At 36.6% G+C, this 17,482-nt stretch overlaps 1 protein-coding gene across 1 annotated transcript in view; it reads right to left on the bottom strand.

Moving 5' to 3' along the window:
- Window positions 1-2,857: 2,857 nt before the first annotated feature.
- The window catches only part of LOC121428207 (cilia- and flagella-associated protein 74-like), a 59,622-nt gene continuing 44,997 nt past the window's right edge, over window positions 2,858-17,482 (bottom strand). The window contains exons 27-36 of the mRNA XM_041624816.1: window positions 15,715-15,842; window positions 14,624-14,749; window positions 13,761-13,926; window positions 12,821-12,940; window positions 12,235-12,390; window positions 9,879-10,068; window positions 9,066-9,281; window positions 7,816-7,955; window positions 6,340-6,474; window positions 2,858-3,641 (exon numbers count right to left, since the gene is read on the bottom strand). Coding sequence (XP_041480750.1) covers window positions 3,543-3,641; window positions 6,340-6,474; window positions 7,816-7,955; window positions 9,066-9,281; window positions 9,879-10,068; window positions 12,235-12,390; window positions 12,821-12,940; window positions 13,761-13,926; window positions 14,624-14,749; window positions 15,715-15,842 — 1,476 coding nt within the window. The 3' untranslated portion in view covers window positions 2,858-3,542. The remainder of the gene's footprint in view (window positions 3,642-6,339; window positions 6,475-7,815; window positions 7,956-9,065; window positions 9,282-9,878; window positions 10,069-12,234; window positions 12,391-12,820; window positions 12,941-13,760; window positions 13,927-14,623; window positions 14,750-15,714; window positions 15,843-17,482) is intronic.

Genomic DNA, 17,482 nt, shown 5'->3' with positions numbered 1-17,482 from the left:
TGCCCCGGCATGATATTCTCCCAAATAAAATTGGAAATCTGATTTTTTCATAATTATTTTAAAAGTTTTTTTTTTTTTTTTGTGAAATCCTTTGCCCAAGAATATTTTCATGCTGTTTTTACTGCTTCTTAAATCAAATGATAAAACTATCATGCAGACTTACCTTGAAAAATCACTTTCGATTTCTTTACTATGCAAGAGCTTGTACCTCCTGACTTCGGTGGTGACTTAGCGACCCTTGGCTGTTTTTCAGATATTATTTTTCAGAGTGGAATATCATGCCTGATTGCCCTGGCTAAGCTAAATGTAGTCTACCAATTCTGGTACTCGCATTTTTTTAAGGAATTACTTCCTGCTGGTACCCATTTACCGCACCTGGGTTGAGTACAGCACATTGTGGATCAATATCTTGCAGAAGGATGCACAATGTCTCTGATTCGAACCCATGACCCTCTGTTTCAAAGTCCGTAGAGTAATCCATTGGGCCACATTCCACAATACTGCTTTGCATAATCTTGTCTGAAATATTGCTTCAGCTGAGGCAATTATTCGACTAATAGAAGGTAGACACATGCATACAAAAATGCAATATAGGGCAAAGTGTCATATGACAAAACACAAGGTAAACCCTATTTTACATGTAGCTGGACATTTTTTTTTCTTTTAAAATCTTCACTGTAAAAGCTCTAATTAGCACCAAAATAATGCACAGATGTAAAACACTTGTAAAGAATGTCGCTATGTATTTTTTCATGCCAGCAAAACTTGTTTCGTTAAATTAGATTTAATTATCTGAATAACAGGCTTGTCTTCCAAAATTTTCTATATTGCGATATTTCTTATTTGATGCTTGTGCTCAAGCAACGATCACTCTTATTAATCCCTGCCCCCAATACCCAGTCTTTTGGCTGACGATCTTTTTATTCAGCATCCCATCAGTTCAGGAATAATCTACCTCATTGAAGAAAACAAGCAGACTGGATATACAAATTTAAATCCATGTTAAAAACCTACTTTTTGTGAAAAACCATGAGCAAGAAAGCCACTGAGCAAAAAAAGAGAGTGCAACAAATGTTGGCGTGGAAAAAGGGCTGCAATAACAAGTAACATGGTTCCTCGGTGATTGGATATTCCAAACTTTTCGCATTTACTTTGGGAAACTTTCTACAACGCATCAAATCCTTTGAAAATTCAAGTGAAATACACAGGCAGCTCCCCCAACTGTCTACTGGGAAACTGTACGTGTATTTTGGGCTGAAATTACTTTTCTATTTCTATTTTCTTAAGCGCTGAAAGCACTATACAAATACTGTTATCCTTCCTATCAATATGTCTTTCCATCTTGTGTGTGTTAAACAGTACTGTATAGAAATAAAGTTTTTTATATTTTGATATATTTCTCATTTGACATTAAAGATGTTTAAATGACAATTAGTTCATTTTATCCACATTTAGTATCATTTCAATTGTTTTCTTGCTCATTTTCTTTTTTATTTAATGTAAGTCTGAAAAAGATAAATAGCATAGAACTGATAAAGTATACTGTCATCCATGTTATATACAGTACGGCAATTCCATAAAATAATCAACCTTTTCGTACGTCCGACCCCCATTTTCGTCTAGTTTTACTTCACTTCGTAAACTGACCAAGTCATGGTCATTTGAGAGCATTACAGACTGTCAAAATAACCAGAAATCAGAGATAGAAAAAAATTTCATGAAGATATAGGGGGACAGACGTACATATTTTATGGGCGTGATTTCCTAAAAGCAAGAGCTTGTAATAGATAAGAAATACTTATAGCACAGATACAATTCACAAAATGAGCCTAGGGAGAAGGGCGGGGAAAGAGGAAAAAGAGAAGGGACGGGGACTGAGAGAGAAGTGAGCGGGAAACCGGGCAAGAATTTACACTGAGCAAAAAGAGAGTGCAACAAATGTTGCCATCGAAAAAGGGCTGCGATAAGTTCCTCGGCGATTGGATATTGTGAACTTTTTTCATTTACTCCGGAAACTATAACGCATCAAATCCTTTGAAAATGCAAGTGAAATCACAATGGAGAGCTGAGAGGCTTTTGTCTGAAGTTGGTGGACTGGAAAACCATCAAAAATCTCTTGACTCTGGACAATGACTTACTTGCAATTGTTGGTCTGGTGCAAATTGTCAGATGATCTGCTGTCCCATTCCAACAACTTTCGACAAAAGCCTCTCAGCTTTCCATTGTGATTTTAATTGCATTATAAAAGAAATCAGTAGTAGAGACTTTCCCTGGAGTAGATGCAAAAACAACCTAATATGTGCCCATGACTGAGGAACAAAAGGAGGTCGGAAGAGTTTGTTTAAAAAAAAATCAGTAATATATAGAATAATTATATATACACTTCATAAATTCACTCAAACACAAGAACCATGCGAGACAAAAAATTAATTTTATTTAACAAATAAACACAGGTCATTCACACATAATGTGTACATAAACCAATCACATTATTGTACATAGTAATTTACATTATAAGTCAGTTTATTATTGTACATATAAATACAATGGACAGGATTATATACATGTTTAATAATGTACATCTTAATGTTGGATAAAATTCTATCATATTCGTTTGAAATACATAATGTTCCATGAAAATGAAATGACACAACAGCATGAATAGTGTACTATTTTCTTGCCCTTTCCCCTGTACAGAGGCTTATACCTATACAAATATCAGAAGTACCGGTACTTGGGATCAAACAGTACAAAAAAGTGTCATTATTTTAGCAATAAAATGGCAGAAATACAAAATAGGTTGGTGATGACTTAACCCTAATTCTCCTGGGGGGGGCCATAATGCCCCCCCCTTGACAATTTTTGGGATATATCTGCTGCGCAAAGTTTTTTGACCTCGTTGCTCACTGACTTTTTACTTTTCAGTCTCCCGCAAATTTTGAGACATTTTGGTCAAATGACATTTCATTTCTTTCATTATGATAAGCAGATTTCAAAGCAAGATATTATGTAAGCATGCCTTACATAGCAGGATGCAGAAATTGCACAGACCAGGGGCCGTAACACAAAACTTAGCAATGATCGTAAAATGTTTTTCTACGATTGATTCCATAGACTACAATGTACAATCAATCATAAAAATCAAGCGTACAATCAATTGCTAACCTTTGTGTTACGGGACCCTGGCCACTAAAAAAGCACACAATGAACACTCTATGACGGTATTTGTTGCATTTCTGCTATGAATGCATTAGCATGTTGTTATATCAATGTACTTGGCCAACTGTGAAATACCAGTCGCTAATGGGCGCATTGGATTTCTTTTGTGTGGATCTAATGAAAAACCCAATTCAAAAGAATATATGAATAATCGAGATATCAAAGTTGGTGCTTATCTCATTGAATATTAAACCGCCATGACTCTTCAGTACAAATGAACTTCTTCTGATCATGCGCAGAATGGAACTCCAAACTGGCTTATTATCAGTGCTTCTTCGGACTTATTAGAAACGGTTCTATAAATTGCTGACGGAAAGATGAAATCATTCTGAAACGACCAGTGCTCTCAGGAGAATGTTGTATCTTTCTAAGATGTCCCCTTTGAGGTTGATGATGATACTGCTTTCAATCGGGAGATTAGGCTGGTGAGAAATAAGACGAAATTATGTCATGAATTCGATAAAAGCTTCTATAAGAAGAAAAATCAATATAGAATGATGATAGGGGTGGTGATTGTGATGATGAAGTAGATATGGTGATGGATGGTGCTCATAATGATGGTGATGATGATAATGGTGATGGGTGATGATGGTGATGATGATGATAATGGTGATGATGATGATGATGATGGTGATGATGGTGATGATGATGATGGTGATGATGATGATGATAATGGTGATGATGATGATGATAATGGTGATGATGATGATGATGATGATGGTGATGATGAGGATGATGGTGATGATGATGATGATGGTGATAGGTGATGATGATGATGATGATAATGGTGATGATGATAATGGTGATGATGATAATGGTGATGATGATAATGGTGATGATGATGGTGATGATGATGATGGTGATGATGATGATGGTGATGATGATGATAATGGTGATGATGATAATGGTGATGATGAGGATAATGGTGATGATGATGATGATAATGGTGATGATGATGATGATAATGGTGATGGGTGATGATGATGATAATGGTGATGGGTGATGATGATGATAATGGTGATGGATTGGTGATGATGGTGATGATGGTGATGATGATAATGATGATGATAATGGTGATGATGATGATGATGATAATGGTGATGATGATGATAATGGGTGATGATTGTGATGATGATAATGGTGATGATGATGATGATGATAATGGTGATGATGATGATGATAATGGGTGATGATTGTGATGATGATAATGGTGATGATGATAATGATGGTGATGATGATGATGATAATGGTGACGATAATAATTATGATACTGGTGGTGGTGGTTGTGATGATGATGACAAGGATGATGCTGATGATGGATGGTATACAAATAGCGAATAGGCATGAGTGCGATGGTGTGAGATTTTGCACGAGGTAAAAGAAAGATGCTCTATTCAACAAGGCGTTAGCCAAGTTGAATAGGGTGTTTCTTTCACCGAATGCGAAAACTCGCACCATTGCACGAATGAGAATATTCGCTATTTGGGTTATATAACGCCTCTGAGTTTAGCGAAAATATGGGAAAAGGAGTTTTTTTCTTGCAGTATCTATGAAAAGGGAGCAAAAAATTGAAAGGAAAAAGCAAATCCCACAAGCACACATGACCTCGGGCAGCACTGCGCATGTAGCCAGCAAGCTATGCGCGTATTTCACCTTCATTTACTGAGTGCAATGAATTGAATCGTATTGTGACGTCACCTACTAAAGCCGTGCAACGATACATTTTTGGACGGTACATTTTGGATGGTACGTCTTGCGTGCAATGTTACGAACGTTTGATATTCAGCCTCCCATTTGCTCGTGTACAACAAACTAAGTAAGCGTTGTACAATGATGGATGATGATATTGACAATAATGATGATGACGATGGTGATGGTGTTAGTGCAGGAAATTAAAACTCCATTATTAGAAATATGCAGCCTCCGACGGGATCTTTTTCATTAAGATGTATCCATGTGTTTACTCGCATAACTCACTCTCTCATTTTTGTAAAATAGTGATCCTCAATTCACAGAATATTCCTAAAATGATTCCAGTTTAGATTTTTTAAACTGCAAGAAGAAATATTTCATCAAGTATCCATTAAAACAAAGAACAGTTCGGTCACCAGTCGTGTATAACATACAAACAGCACCCACTTGATTATTTTATTTTGTAAAAAGAAATTATATACATGTATATCAATGAGCCATCTAATGTACACCCAGATTCCTTATTCTTTATTCAAAAGTTGCAATGACTGTCACAGGACATTTACCCTGTGTTTAAAGTAAGTTGATTATTGCATGACGACATGTTGATTTATATTTGAAGATGGACATTCTGAAGCTTAAACATGCACTCCTTGGAGTACTTAAGTATGTCCATTCTAATACTATTTTTCATTTTGTATTACCAACCACTGATTCACTGATTTATGTTTTTATCTCATTTTTAAACTCATTTCCTTTGCTGTTATTGGATGTTGTTTGAAGGTTTGCATGGTGGCATGTACAATTGCTGATGTGGTTTACGGTACACCATGTGGAGTGTTATAGAAGCAGTGGATAGAAGAAGAGAGGAAGTGGATAGGCGAGAAAGTGGAGATTTGAGAATAGAGTATTCTTTCTTGAGAATAGTCCTGAAAAGGACTGTAAACCAGAAGGAATGTTGAGTGAGAACAGCTTGAGTAGTAGAGCTGATGAGGAGATGCTGGCTTGCGTCGGCGAGTAGAGATGATGAGTAGTAGAGAGACTCGACGTTTCGGACAGGTTGACTGTCCGTCTTGAAGACGGACAGTCAACCTGTCCGAAACGTCGAGTCTCTCTACTACTCATCATCTCTACTCGCCGACGCAAGCCAGCATCTCCTCATCAGCTCTACTACTCAAGCTGTTCTCACTCAACATTCCTTCTGGTTTACAGTCCTTTTCAGGACTATTCTCAAGAAAGAATACTCTATTCTCAAATCTCCACTTTCTCGCCTATCCACTTCCTCTCTTCTTCTATCCACTGCTTCTATAACACTCCACATGGTGTACCGTAAACCACATCAGCAATTTGCTGTTACTGTGATGTACCTGTAAAAGGCAAATATCCTTTAAGGGGACAATAAAGTTCAAAGGTCAAAGTTATACTTACATCATGACCTTTAGGTGGAGTCCATGTGAACGTGACAGGTTTAGTATTCCCTGCTTCGACCATCCCTCTCTGAGGTTCAACCTGAAAGCCTTGGACGCTCAGAGACGCTGCGTTGTCAAAGAAGAATTCTCCATTCTTCAAAATAAAAAACAAAATCAATTATACTTACTTGTACAGTGATTATCAATTACTTTATCAAAATTCTCTATAAATCCCATTACAATAATGGAGTATCCAAACCCTGGATGCTCAGAGAAGCTGCATTATCAAAAAGAATTCTCCATTCTTCAAAAAAAAAATGAACAAATAAAAGCAATTTTACTTCCTTGTAGAGTGATTATCACTAACTCCATCAGAACTACATCATCAAGCCCACTACAAAAATGCAACATCCAAACCCTGGACGCTCAGAGATGCTGTTTTGTCAAAGAAGAATCCTCCATTCTTCAAAATAAAAAAATAATTGCAATTATACTTGTCCAAGAGTGCTTATCACTCACTATTTAATGAATGCTCACTGGGAAACATTTCATCAACATTTTTTTGTGCGATAAGTTGTCAGAATTAACGACTTCTTGATTTTGATTGGCTGAGAAACATTTTTACTTTGGCGAATGCAGGATGAACGTCTGGCAGGTCCTTTCATGAAACGCTCTTGACCCACTCCAATAAAGCAGCATAAATACTAACCTTTGCTTTAGCAGAGATGGTATTACGCACATTGCGTTTCAAAGAATAAATTTCTGCTTTGTCACCATTAACCTCTTCTGAGTGAGGTATAATATGGATATTTCTTGCTGAAGGAAATTGACTCCTGGGGCCTGTCTTACAAAGAGTTGTGATTGATCCAATCAATCGCAACTATGGGAAGCCAGCAAAGTCGACACACAAAATTCATGTTTGTTCAAAAAAAAATTCTAGATATGAATGTATATCCATAAATTCATCAATTTCTTGACAATTTGAAGTGTTCTCCTGTTTACAATTGACATTTAGCAAAGTTCCTGCAGAAAAAATTATGACACTGATGGATTTCCATAGAGTTATGATTGATTGGATCGATCGTAACTCTTTGTAAGACGGGGCCCTGGTATAAGATTTGAACCCATGACCCTCTGGTTTAGAGATGGGGGGTAAGAACCAGTCTACCATGACACCTTCATGAAAATATTTATAAACTGGTAATGCTATCAATAATCAATACTGCCCTGCATTGTCAGTAATGAGTCATAATGTGCCTTGTCTTTAATCTCTATTATGTTTTGTATATTTCATTACTTTGTAAATTTCCTTTCAATTACTTTGATCTCAAAAAATTGATATCAAATCAAATCAAAATGATCATAAACACAATCCATACATCCCATAGAACGAGACATATAGTAAAGATCGATCAAGGTATTTTGATTTTTTGTCCATACCCGGCAATGTAAATAAGACAGAAAGATAGAGAGAGATAGGTAAAAAGAAACAAACCTTTTTCTGAGTAGGTGCGGTACTCTTGATACATCCGATGTGTAACTGTCTGGTGGCAGGTTTGATCTCCTTGTCAACACTCAGAGCTTTGAAACTTAGTAACGTTGGGATTGACGGAGGTACAGCCTTGGGGTCAACCACTAAAACAAAATCATAACAGATAACCCATAGACAAGGGGGTAGAGCTATTTTGAGCAATATAAGCATGTTATTTTTGGTTTTGGCAGATTTATCATTTACATGTAATTGAAACTTTTATGAAAGAAGACCCTGGACATGTTTATTCTCTGCTCAGAATTTCAAATCTACAAGTAAATGATATCATATTTGTGTTTCAATTTGATCATGTGATTTTATTTAAAACTAATCTACAATTACAGACATGGGCTAACATTGATTTGACTTTTAAAAATCTGAGTTGCAAAGTCCCACCTGTCACCTGTGTATGTGATATGTTGTAAAATGAAGCTCAGAAAATATTGCACTACGAATCATTATCTAGTGCTTCAAAAGTTGAAATATAAAGTGATGAAAAACATCTCAATTTAATCCCTTACGCTTACATATATGTATTATATTGATCTCGCCAGTAGATTTAGTCAATGAAGATTTCTCAGTCACAGATATTTTGATAGTGTCCTCAGGAATTTGATTTACTTTTTCCAGGGTGAGTTTTCTCATCTTAAATACAATATGAATCAAAGTTCAGGATTTCAACCTTTGTAATGTTAAGACTATATCCCATATTCTGACCTCAAGTTTACCTTAGGCATGGTCTAATTCTGTACTTAAATTATAAAAAGCAAAAAATGTCGAAATGTTATTTAAGTTATATGTTCCTTATGTTTACTGTAGTCTTTCATCATTCTTTAATGGTGAAGACAAGTGTCTTATCCATCATTCCCAAACAGTCATGAACGATATGGGTGTCATATATTGTCATAAATTCAACCTATACTGCTACCGCAGATTTGTGTCACAATTGGCTATCCTTATTTGAACCAGAACTTCAGACCAGGGTAGCGTTTCATCAACATTTTTGTCCGACAAGTTGTCAGATCTGACATCTTTCCTAGATTCTGATTGGCTGGGAGGTACTGTTACTATGGTAATTGTCGGATAAAACAGAACTTGTCGGACAAAGTCCCTTCATGAAACGCTCCCCAGAATTTGGATTAAACCCCAAGTTCAGAATATAGGCCTATGCCTTTAATCTGTAATAAATTTGAGGTAACCATAGATGATCCTACCCTCTTCCTCTTCTGGTGCCGGTAGTAATGTGAGCGATTCAACGGTAGGATAGATCTCATCAAGACCTTCTAAGAACATCACCTTGGTCTTAGCCGCGCCCTTTAAATGAATCGCATGGGCTTCCTGCTTCCCAAACAACTGAATGCGAGCCATATCGGAGAAGAGACTGCTGGCATGGTCAGGTCGAAACAACACTCGAATCTCAACCTTCTTGCCTGAAATATAGACATTTGATGATAATATTCATAATATTAACCCCCAAAACAATGATAACAATAACAGTAGTGTTAGTGGTAACAGTAGTAGTAGTAGGGGTAAAAATGAGGAGGAAGAGCATAAGGAGAAAAAAATAACATTGACAACAAAAGTACAATCCACACTTGTTCCATCATAATTAGCTAGCCTTACTACATTCTTATTATCTCTCTTCATAAATACAATGATCAGATAGGACTAAAAAAACTACATACCTGGTTAAAGTGTACCATCGGACCGTTCCGTCATAAGTAGCTGGCCTTACTACATTCTTATTATCTCTCTTCATAAATACAATGATCAGATAAGACTGGAAACTACTTGAAGTGTGCCATAGAATGGAGTACAATCAAAGACACTTCTTCCATCATAATTGGCTAGTCCTACTACATTCTTTATTATCTCTTTCAATGAATACACTGATTAGTTACGGCTGGAAACTACATACCTGGTTGAAGTGTACCATCGGACGGAGTACAATCAAAGGACACTTCTTCCATCATAGTTGGTCCTACTACATTCTCATTATCTCTCTTCATAAATACAATGATACATACCTGGTTGAAGAGTTCCATCGGACGGAGTACAATCAAAGACACTTCTTCCATCATAGTTGGCCGGCCCTACGACATTCTTATTATCTCTCTTGATGAATACAGGCAGCTCACGTTGGCTAAGCTGTTTCTGGTACGACAGACTATCCAACAGGATACGATAATCAATAGCGAATGATGACATGTTCTCCAGCTGGGGAAGAAAGAACAAAGGAATTCAAAGTATGACTTTGTATTGATACCCAGGCATAAGGGGGCAGGGCTGATTTGTATGATTGTTCAGATTGATTATTGTGAATTACCATCTATATAGAGCATTTTAGCGATGAATTAACAATGGGTATCATTACGTCAAACCTCCGTTTGGAGAAAGACCGCAATTTTCATTTGAAAATCTCAATAAGAATTTCCAAGCCCCGATAAACCCTTCTTGGCCAGGTAATCCCTGTTGTCTCAATTTCACCTCCACAGGCCAGTGAATGAGCGTTGAGCCAAGGACGAAATGATAAACAACAGCCGTGCTATTACGTAAGACTTCTCTGCCTGTAGTAGGACCTTCAGAATGAAATTATTGTATTCGATATTTAATCACGTTTTCAAAGGCATATTATATTCAGAAATCCAATGTTGGTCCATTTTTAATTTCGAATGAAGAAAATCGACCTCGAAATAAGGAAAGTAAATAAAATGACAGCATGCTTTGCAGGGACCGCGCTCGGGCTGCTGTGTGATCTTCGGACCGAGGTCAAGAAACTGGTGTTTTGCTACTTAAATATTATTGCTTGTTTGGGGCAGTGGGTTTGTCGTACTTGGAGAAGAGAATTGATTGAGGGAAATTGGGGTTTAGTGTTCTCAAATGGAGGTTTTCGTCATGTTTGGTCAGCATCAATTGCCTGTGCATTATCAGAGTGTATCCCTAAAAAGGACCGAAATCCAACAAATATCCCATAGGCTCCTGTACAAACTTAGCCATAGAGTATGAGAGCATATTGAACAGTCTAGTGCACATGCGCGAAATATACAACTTGAACAACAATGAAAACAATGCGATGCACAGCATAGATCACAATTACGCTCAATGGCGTCATGATGAACTACATCTAAGTCGCATGTCAACAATAAAAATTGATCGTATGAATTTGATGTTGCCATAATGTGATATGACTTGTTAAATCAAATTTCTCCCTCTCGTTATTTTTTTTTGGGGGGGACAGATGATAATTATATTGGATGGCTTTATAATCATGAAATACCAAAAAATATTCCACTCATTAGGGCCAATATTCCACTCATCTGGGATTCGTGGAATATTTGCCCAAACTCTTGGAATATTTATGGTAATCCATTCTGAGCCATCCAATATTATACAAATATTCCATGTTGATGAGTGCGATCGTTCCAATTATTGCATGAGTGTGCAAGTTGTTCAACTTGCAACGAATGTAATATTGTGAACGTCGCACGAATACAACATTGAATATTTGTTTTATACAACACCGATAGCTTACAGTTTAGACTAGATCTAGATAGGCTAGATCTATAGGTCTAGTCTATGACTAACGCGCTTTATGTCTTATTTTGCTTACAATGTTGTCTTTTGAGCGTCGAGTAGATTTACTCCAGTAATCCCAGGATTCAACATAGATCCATAAAGTCCAATTTGTGAACAAATTCAATAAAATCCAGAAGGTAAGCAGCCATACCCTGGAAATAATTAGCTTAACAAAGTACATACACGCATTGTGTTCAGCTTAGTAACGTGTATGTGCAGTGCTAGGTACATCGGTCAGGGATACGAAAACGTGATTACGCGCGTATACCGCTAATTCACTTAACATGTACGGGGCATGGCCATGGGTTCAGTGTGCCCAGGGATCTTGCAATGCTGGCTCATTTACTTCAGCGTGCTATAGTCGACTTAGCACGGGCGTGCAATAGTCGACTATAGCACGGCTAGCATATCTTAGCGTGCTATAGCTGATTCCTCTGAATGTCATGTGACACGCTTTCATCCAATCAGCTGTCAAGGATCTATCCATGTGTTGTATAAAATACAATGATCAATCATAGAAATCAGCCCCATTCACTAAGTTTTATGTTACATGGTCCAGGTTGTTTAAGTTACCTAAACTAACATTCATCCAGTATACTTGTGTAAGTTTTATGAAATGGAGACATATGGAGATGATTTTTCTTTAAAAAAAAATAGAAAAAATTTGATTTTCATAAGAAAAAAAAGGCAATGCAGTATATATGGTGCAAAATCTGATTAAATAAGGCAGAAACGTACTGGTTGGCAGCTCTGTTATCACATATCGTGCCTTAACCAGCAAGAACTACCCTATAATAATAAACATACCTTGAATGTTTCCTCTGCTTCCTCTCCTGCTATGACGTATCCCATGTCCAGTCGGTCATCGGCCAGAGAGAGCTTGACCTCAGGCATTAGACCATGACCTCTCAGAGTGATACCAAGGGTGTGTTCACCAGACTTGACATCAAGCACTTCATAGAACTATTCCAAAACAAAATCACATGATCAAATTCAAATATAATTCACTCACAGGTTTAAATTAGAAGCCACATAATGATAACTCTGCAAAAAAAAACTGCTTGTACAACCATCGAATTTCCCATCAATGCGATATTTAGGGAATATTTTTGAGATTTTTATTTGTCAAAATTAATCAACAACTACCCACACAAGTACATGATTCATTGAAACTTTCATTAACTTTACAACTTTAAATTCTGAGAGTATGACGAAATACATGTCAAATTACTTTTTCAATTTTTTTTTACATATTTATATTTAGAAGCCCGATATATTGTTTTAGCTACTTACGGAAAACCTTCCCTGTTAACTTATTGTTGGATTGGGCTGGCTGGACACAAAAATACTTCGATATCTTCATTAAAATAAAATAGTTTCTAATCAAACTCACCAGGTTAGCTTTCATTGGTTCAAAGGCAATTAGAATGGTATGTGTTTCATCTGGTGCTAGACTCCGTAAAGCATTCAACATTAAGAATGGACCACCAGTATCCAGAACAGATGATTGGAGCTAATTATGACAGGGTCAAGGAATCGCATATTGAAAACTTTGGTCTATATTCTAAACCAAAATCTATGATTTCACTATGGCTTGCAAAGTGTGAAAAACAATCTCAATAACAAGATGATAAAACTATCATCACACCGGCACTCAAATAATTACAAACTGTGCATAGTAAATACAATAATTTTCTTTGCCATTTGAAAATGAGAAGATCCCTGAATAAACATAAGCCTATAATGAAAAAAAAAATGAAATTATGACACATCTAGCTTTTACAATTTCAGTTTGGAGTTAATCCAGGGTTAACGAAAAACCAGAGTTCAGAATATGGGCTTTTTGGATAAAAGATTTATACAATGCAGGATGCGGAGTAAAAATTCAAACAATACACAACGTGTAAAAAGAAAATTGCTAAATTTTTTTGTTTCACCAAGTTGTTTTTATCTTTCAGTTTGGAATGCCATTAACAAACATTAAGGTAAGAGCTGGCCAGTGTTCCAATGTCAGCAGTGAACGCCAGTGTAGCATGAAACATGTGATTCCGCACAGCTCATGTACAACGATAAAAACACAAAATGAATTAGAACAGTCATATCCCAAATGTTGTGATCTGCAGGATTGAGTGTATTCAAACATGTAAATAGAATACGGGTGCTTTACATCCAAAGAAAGATTACAGCGGAATGTAAATTCAGCGAAATTTAACCCACAACAAACGTGATTTCCTTTCTCAAGTAGTTTTTGTATAATGATAAATAAAATGCAAAAAAAAGGGAGAAACTGGAAAAACAATAATTTTGTAAAAATGGAGATTGATTAAGGATACGTTTACAGCCTCCGGAGACACATTCTGGACGGTGATAGACTTGATGACCCGCTGACCGACGGACACCTCACTGAAGTCCACCACACTTCGTCCATGGTTTGATATCACCACCAAAGATGGACGCACCGCTGGACAATGCACCTCCAAGAATAATGTATTGTGAACACTGCAGTGAATATGAGATATAAATGGGTTTACTTTACTGGCACAAGACTTGAATAGAGGTTAGATAGTCAAGTAGGATAGCTGATTGATTAGTAAGGACCAAACTGCATTAAACTGGCCATTGATAACTTTGCCATCATCTGTAACTTCCAATGAATATCTGATTTTATGGCTGCTAATTAGTGTTACCATGGAAAAATTTAATTTTCATTAGTAGCTATGCAGTGTTACCATGGTAGATACAGTTGATGTCAGAGTTACCATTAATGATTACCTTAAATGGAGCTGGAGCCATGATTCATGTGAAAGTAAAAATTCATTGCGTTCAGGTAGCATTGGAATCATTGCCATCTTTGACTCGCACTAAGCTCAAACGAAAAAACAAACAAACTCAAATGATCCAGCCCATTCCCCTCTGTTGATGCCTTCAAGGCCATCTTGAATTGGGATGCAGAAGTAAACACCACAAACAAGAATGTTTTTACTAACACATATATACTTGCACCTGCACTACAAGAACAAGAGCTTAATTTATTATGCAATTACAGTATGAGAAAAGTTCTACACATACACACATAACCAGACTGTGTGTTTATCTTAATCACCTTGAAGCAGCACTTACTCTGGAAGAAGAAGAACTTATTTATATCAAATTTCAAGCGATATACTGAAGGATATCTTAAGTTAGCTGTACTCACTCATAAGGTAGTGTACCAGGATCTGCAGTCATTCCCGAAGCCACATAGCATGGGATAGAATAGCTTCTAAAATCACCTTCAAACTGTCTCAATAATGAGGCTTTCCCGGCTGCATAATCACCACTCCTATTTATACAGAAATATGAAAGCATAAATGAATGAATAAATACAGGGCATAGTATGTAATTTTCTGGTAAACTGGGCATTGTGGCGTGCGCCTGTAATCCAAGCTGTGGGGAAGTTACAAATTGATGCAGAGGTTCGAGCCCTGGTCACGTCTTTCGGATGGTGACGTTAAAGGTCGGTCCCAGACGTAAATAATCATTTCTGATTGATACACGTCTGACAAAACTCAAACACACACACACATTTACGGGTATCATTGGAGACCAGCCACACAAAACCAACATTAAGTAGCCCAGGAAATGGCAAAAAAATAGCCAAAAGAGTATGTAGGTATTGAAAATAAAAAACTTGAAAGATTACCTATCTCACCTATCTGAACTTAATTTTTCTTTTTCTTACTGCCAAAATTTGAAGTTGTAAAGTTAAAGACAGAATAATTATGAGAGTTTCTGTGAAACAACTTCTGGCAAACTACTTGGAATGATCACCACAATTGCACAGTTTCAATATCTTACATGTATGCTTGAAAGAACTACAAATTTCAAAACTTTTTTTCTCCCCCCTTTTTTTTTTTGTGGGGGGGAAGCTCTGGTCGTTCATTTAGATAAATATGATATATTTGTTGTTACAGAGGTACATGTATAGAAGATGAAACTGGTATCACTGAAAAGCTTAATTATTCCTCTTTACAATGATGTGCCATCTGCTGTGATTATGTAATCATGGAATGTGCATTTACCCTGAAAATAGGAAAAAGTCAGAAGTGGAATGTTGCCAAATGCACTGTTTTCTAATTGGAGTCTCCATATGTATATAATTTGACCATGCAGGCATATTCATGCTTTCCAATGATACCACTTTTACATATGATGGTACACTAATAAATCTACTACTGCTCACTTATAGAACTTTTTTTAGGGGTTTAGCTTTCCCATTTAAAAGCCTTCCCATTCAAACCTACTCACGTTGGATCTAGTTCTTCTGCCTTTGGTGGGACCACTGATCTAGGTCTGGTTAGACCGGCGCTACCCTTGCCGCCCTTGTTCTTTCCTGCTGATTTCTGAGCGGGTTTCTTAGCCGGTTTCTTACCCTTCTACAAATACAAGCAAGATAGACATGATATCAATGATTTGCTATACTAGATGTTGAACGAAAAGCATGTTCAACTGCAAATCAAGCAAATGCAGTGCCCCAAATCAAGCGTGTTGCAATCGAACATCAATCAACTACATGTACAAATTTACATAAAATCCTAAGAACTAGGCTTGATTGCAGGACTAATGCTTGATTTGTTGACTTAATTATTCAACTTTCCACTATATCCCTCTTCTATTCACCTTCATGTACTTAAGACCCTCTACATGTATATTCTTAGCTTGCCTACTTTTCAGGTTCAAGTTCAAGCTAAATAACTCAAGAGATCAGCTAAAACTAGCACCTTATGGTCCATAAGCAGATCTACAAATTACCCTATGATTAACTTTTTACCAATCCGTTGGGTGTTTCATAAAGCTGTTTGTAAGTTAAGATCGACTTTAATAATGACTGTTGAACCTTTCTTAAATAATCACCAATGAACATTTTGGTGTATACCATTTACCACAAGAAAGGTTCACCCGTTGTTCTTACAGTCCCTCTTAAAGGTCAAGTCCACCTCAGAAAAATGTTGATTTGAATCAATATAGAAAAATCAGACAAGCACAATGCTGAAAATTTCATCAAAATCGGATGTAAAATAAGAAAGTTATGACATTTCAAAGTTTCGCTTATTTTCAACAAAATAGTTATATGAACGAGCCAGTTACATCCAAATGAGAGAGTCGATGATGTCACTCACTCACTATTTCTTTTGTTTTTCATTGTTTGAATTATACAATATTACAATTTTTACGAATTTGATGATTAGGACCTCCCTGCCTGAAGCACAAAATGTTAAAATAATGGAATTCCACGTGTTCAGGGAGGAATGAAACTTCATTTCACATGACAATAACGAGAAAATCTAAATATTTCATATAATAAAATACAAAAGAAATAGTGAGTGATGTCATCAGTTCCTCATTTGCATACCAACCGACATGTGCATATAACTGTTTTGTGAAATGAAGCGAAACTTTAAAATGTCATAACTTTCTTATTTTACATCCGATTTTGATGAAATTTTCAGTGTTATTCTTGTTGAATTTTTCTCTTTTTATTCAAATCAAGTTTTTGTTGGGGTGGACTTGTCCCCTTTAACTTCCTAACAGCTTTATGAAACGGCCTCGGCCTTGGGGCCCTATTCATAAAACTTGCTTTAGCAACAGATTTGCAATAACATATTAAAGCTACATGTACCCAAATCAATCAAGTTGAATGGCTAATAGTAAAACTCGTTACAGAAATTGTGCATCTGCTATTAAAACAAGTCTTTGTGAAACAGGAATAAGCATGCAATACTCAAATACTTCAAATACTTTATTCTAAACCTACGCGAGATAAAAAAGAAACTAATGCTCAAGGCCCCGTCACATCGTTTCATACCCGGCAGGATTAATTCCTTGAATGCACGAGCGCTGAAAGGCAGCTCGAGCTAAAGCTGGGGTAATAATAACTATAATTTTTTTCAAAATGCACCTCGGAATAGATTGTTCCTAGATAGATGGTGCTCTACAAATGCCTGTTATCATTATTATTATTATTAAGCTTTGCGGGGTAACGGTAACTAAAATTGCTACCCGCAGGTTGCCTGCT

Source organism: Lytechinus variegatus, chromosome 14 (genome assembly GCF_018143015.1).
Source record: "Lytechinus variegatus isolate NC3 chromosome 14, Lvar_3.0, whole genome shotgun sequence".
Taxonomy (NCBI): domain Eukaryota; kingdom Metazoa; phylum Echinodermata; class Echinoidea; order Temnopleuroida; family Toxopneustidae; genus Lytechinus; species Lytechinus variegatus.
The sequence above is the reverse complement of the archived record's forward strand: the minus strand, read 5'-3'. Positions and strand labels throughout refer to the sequence as shown.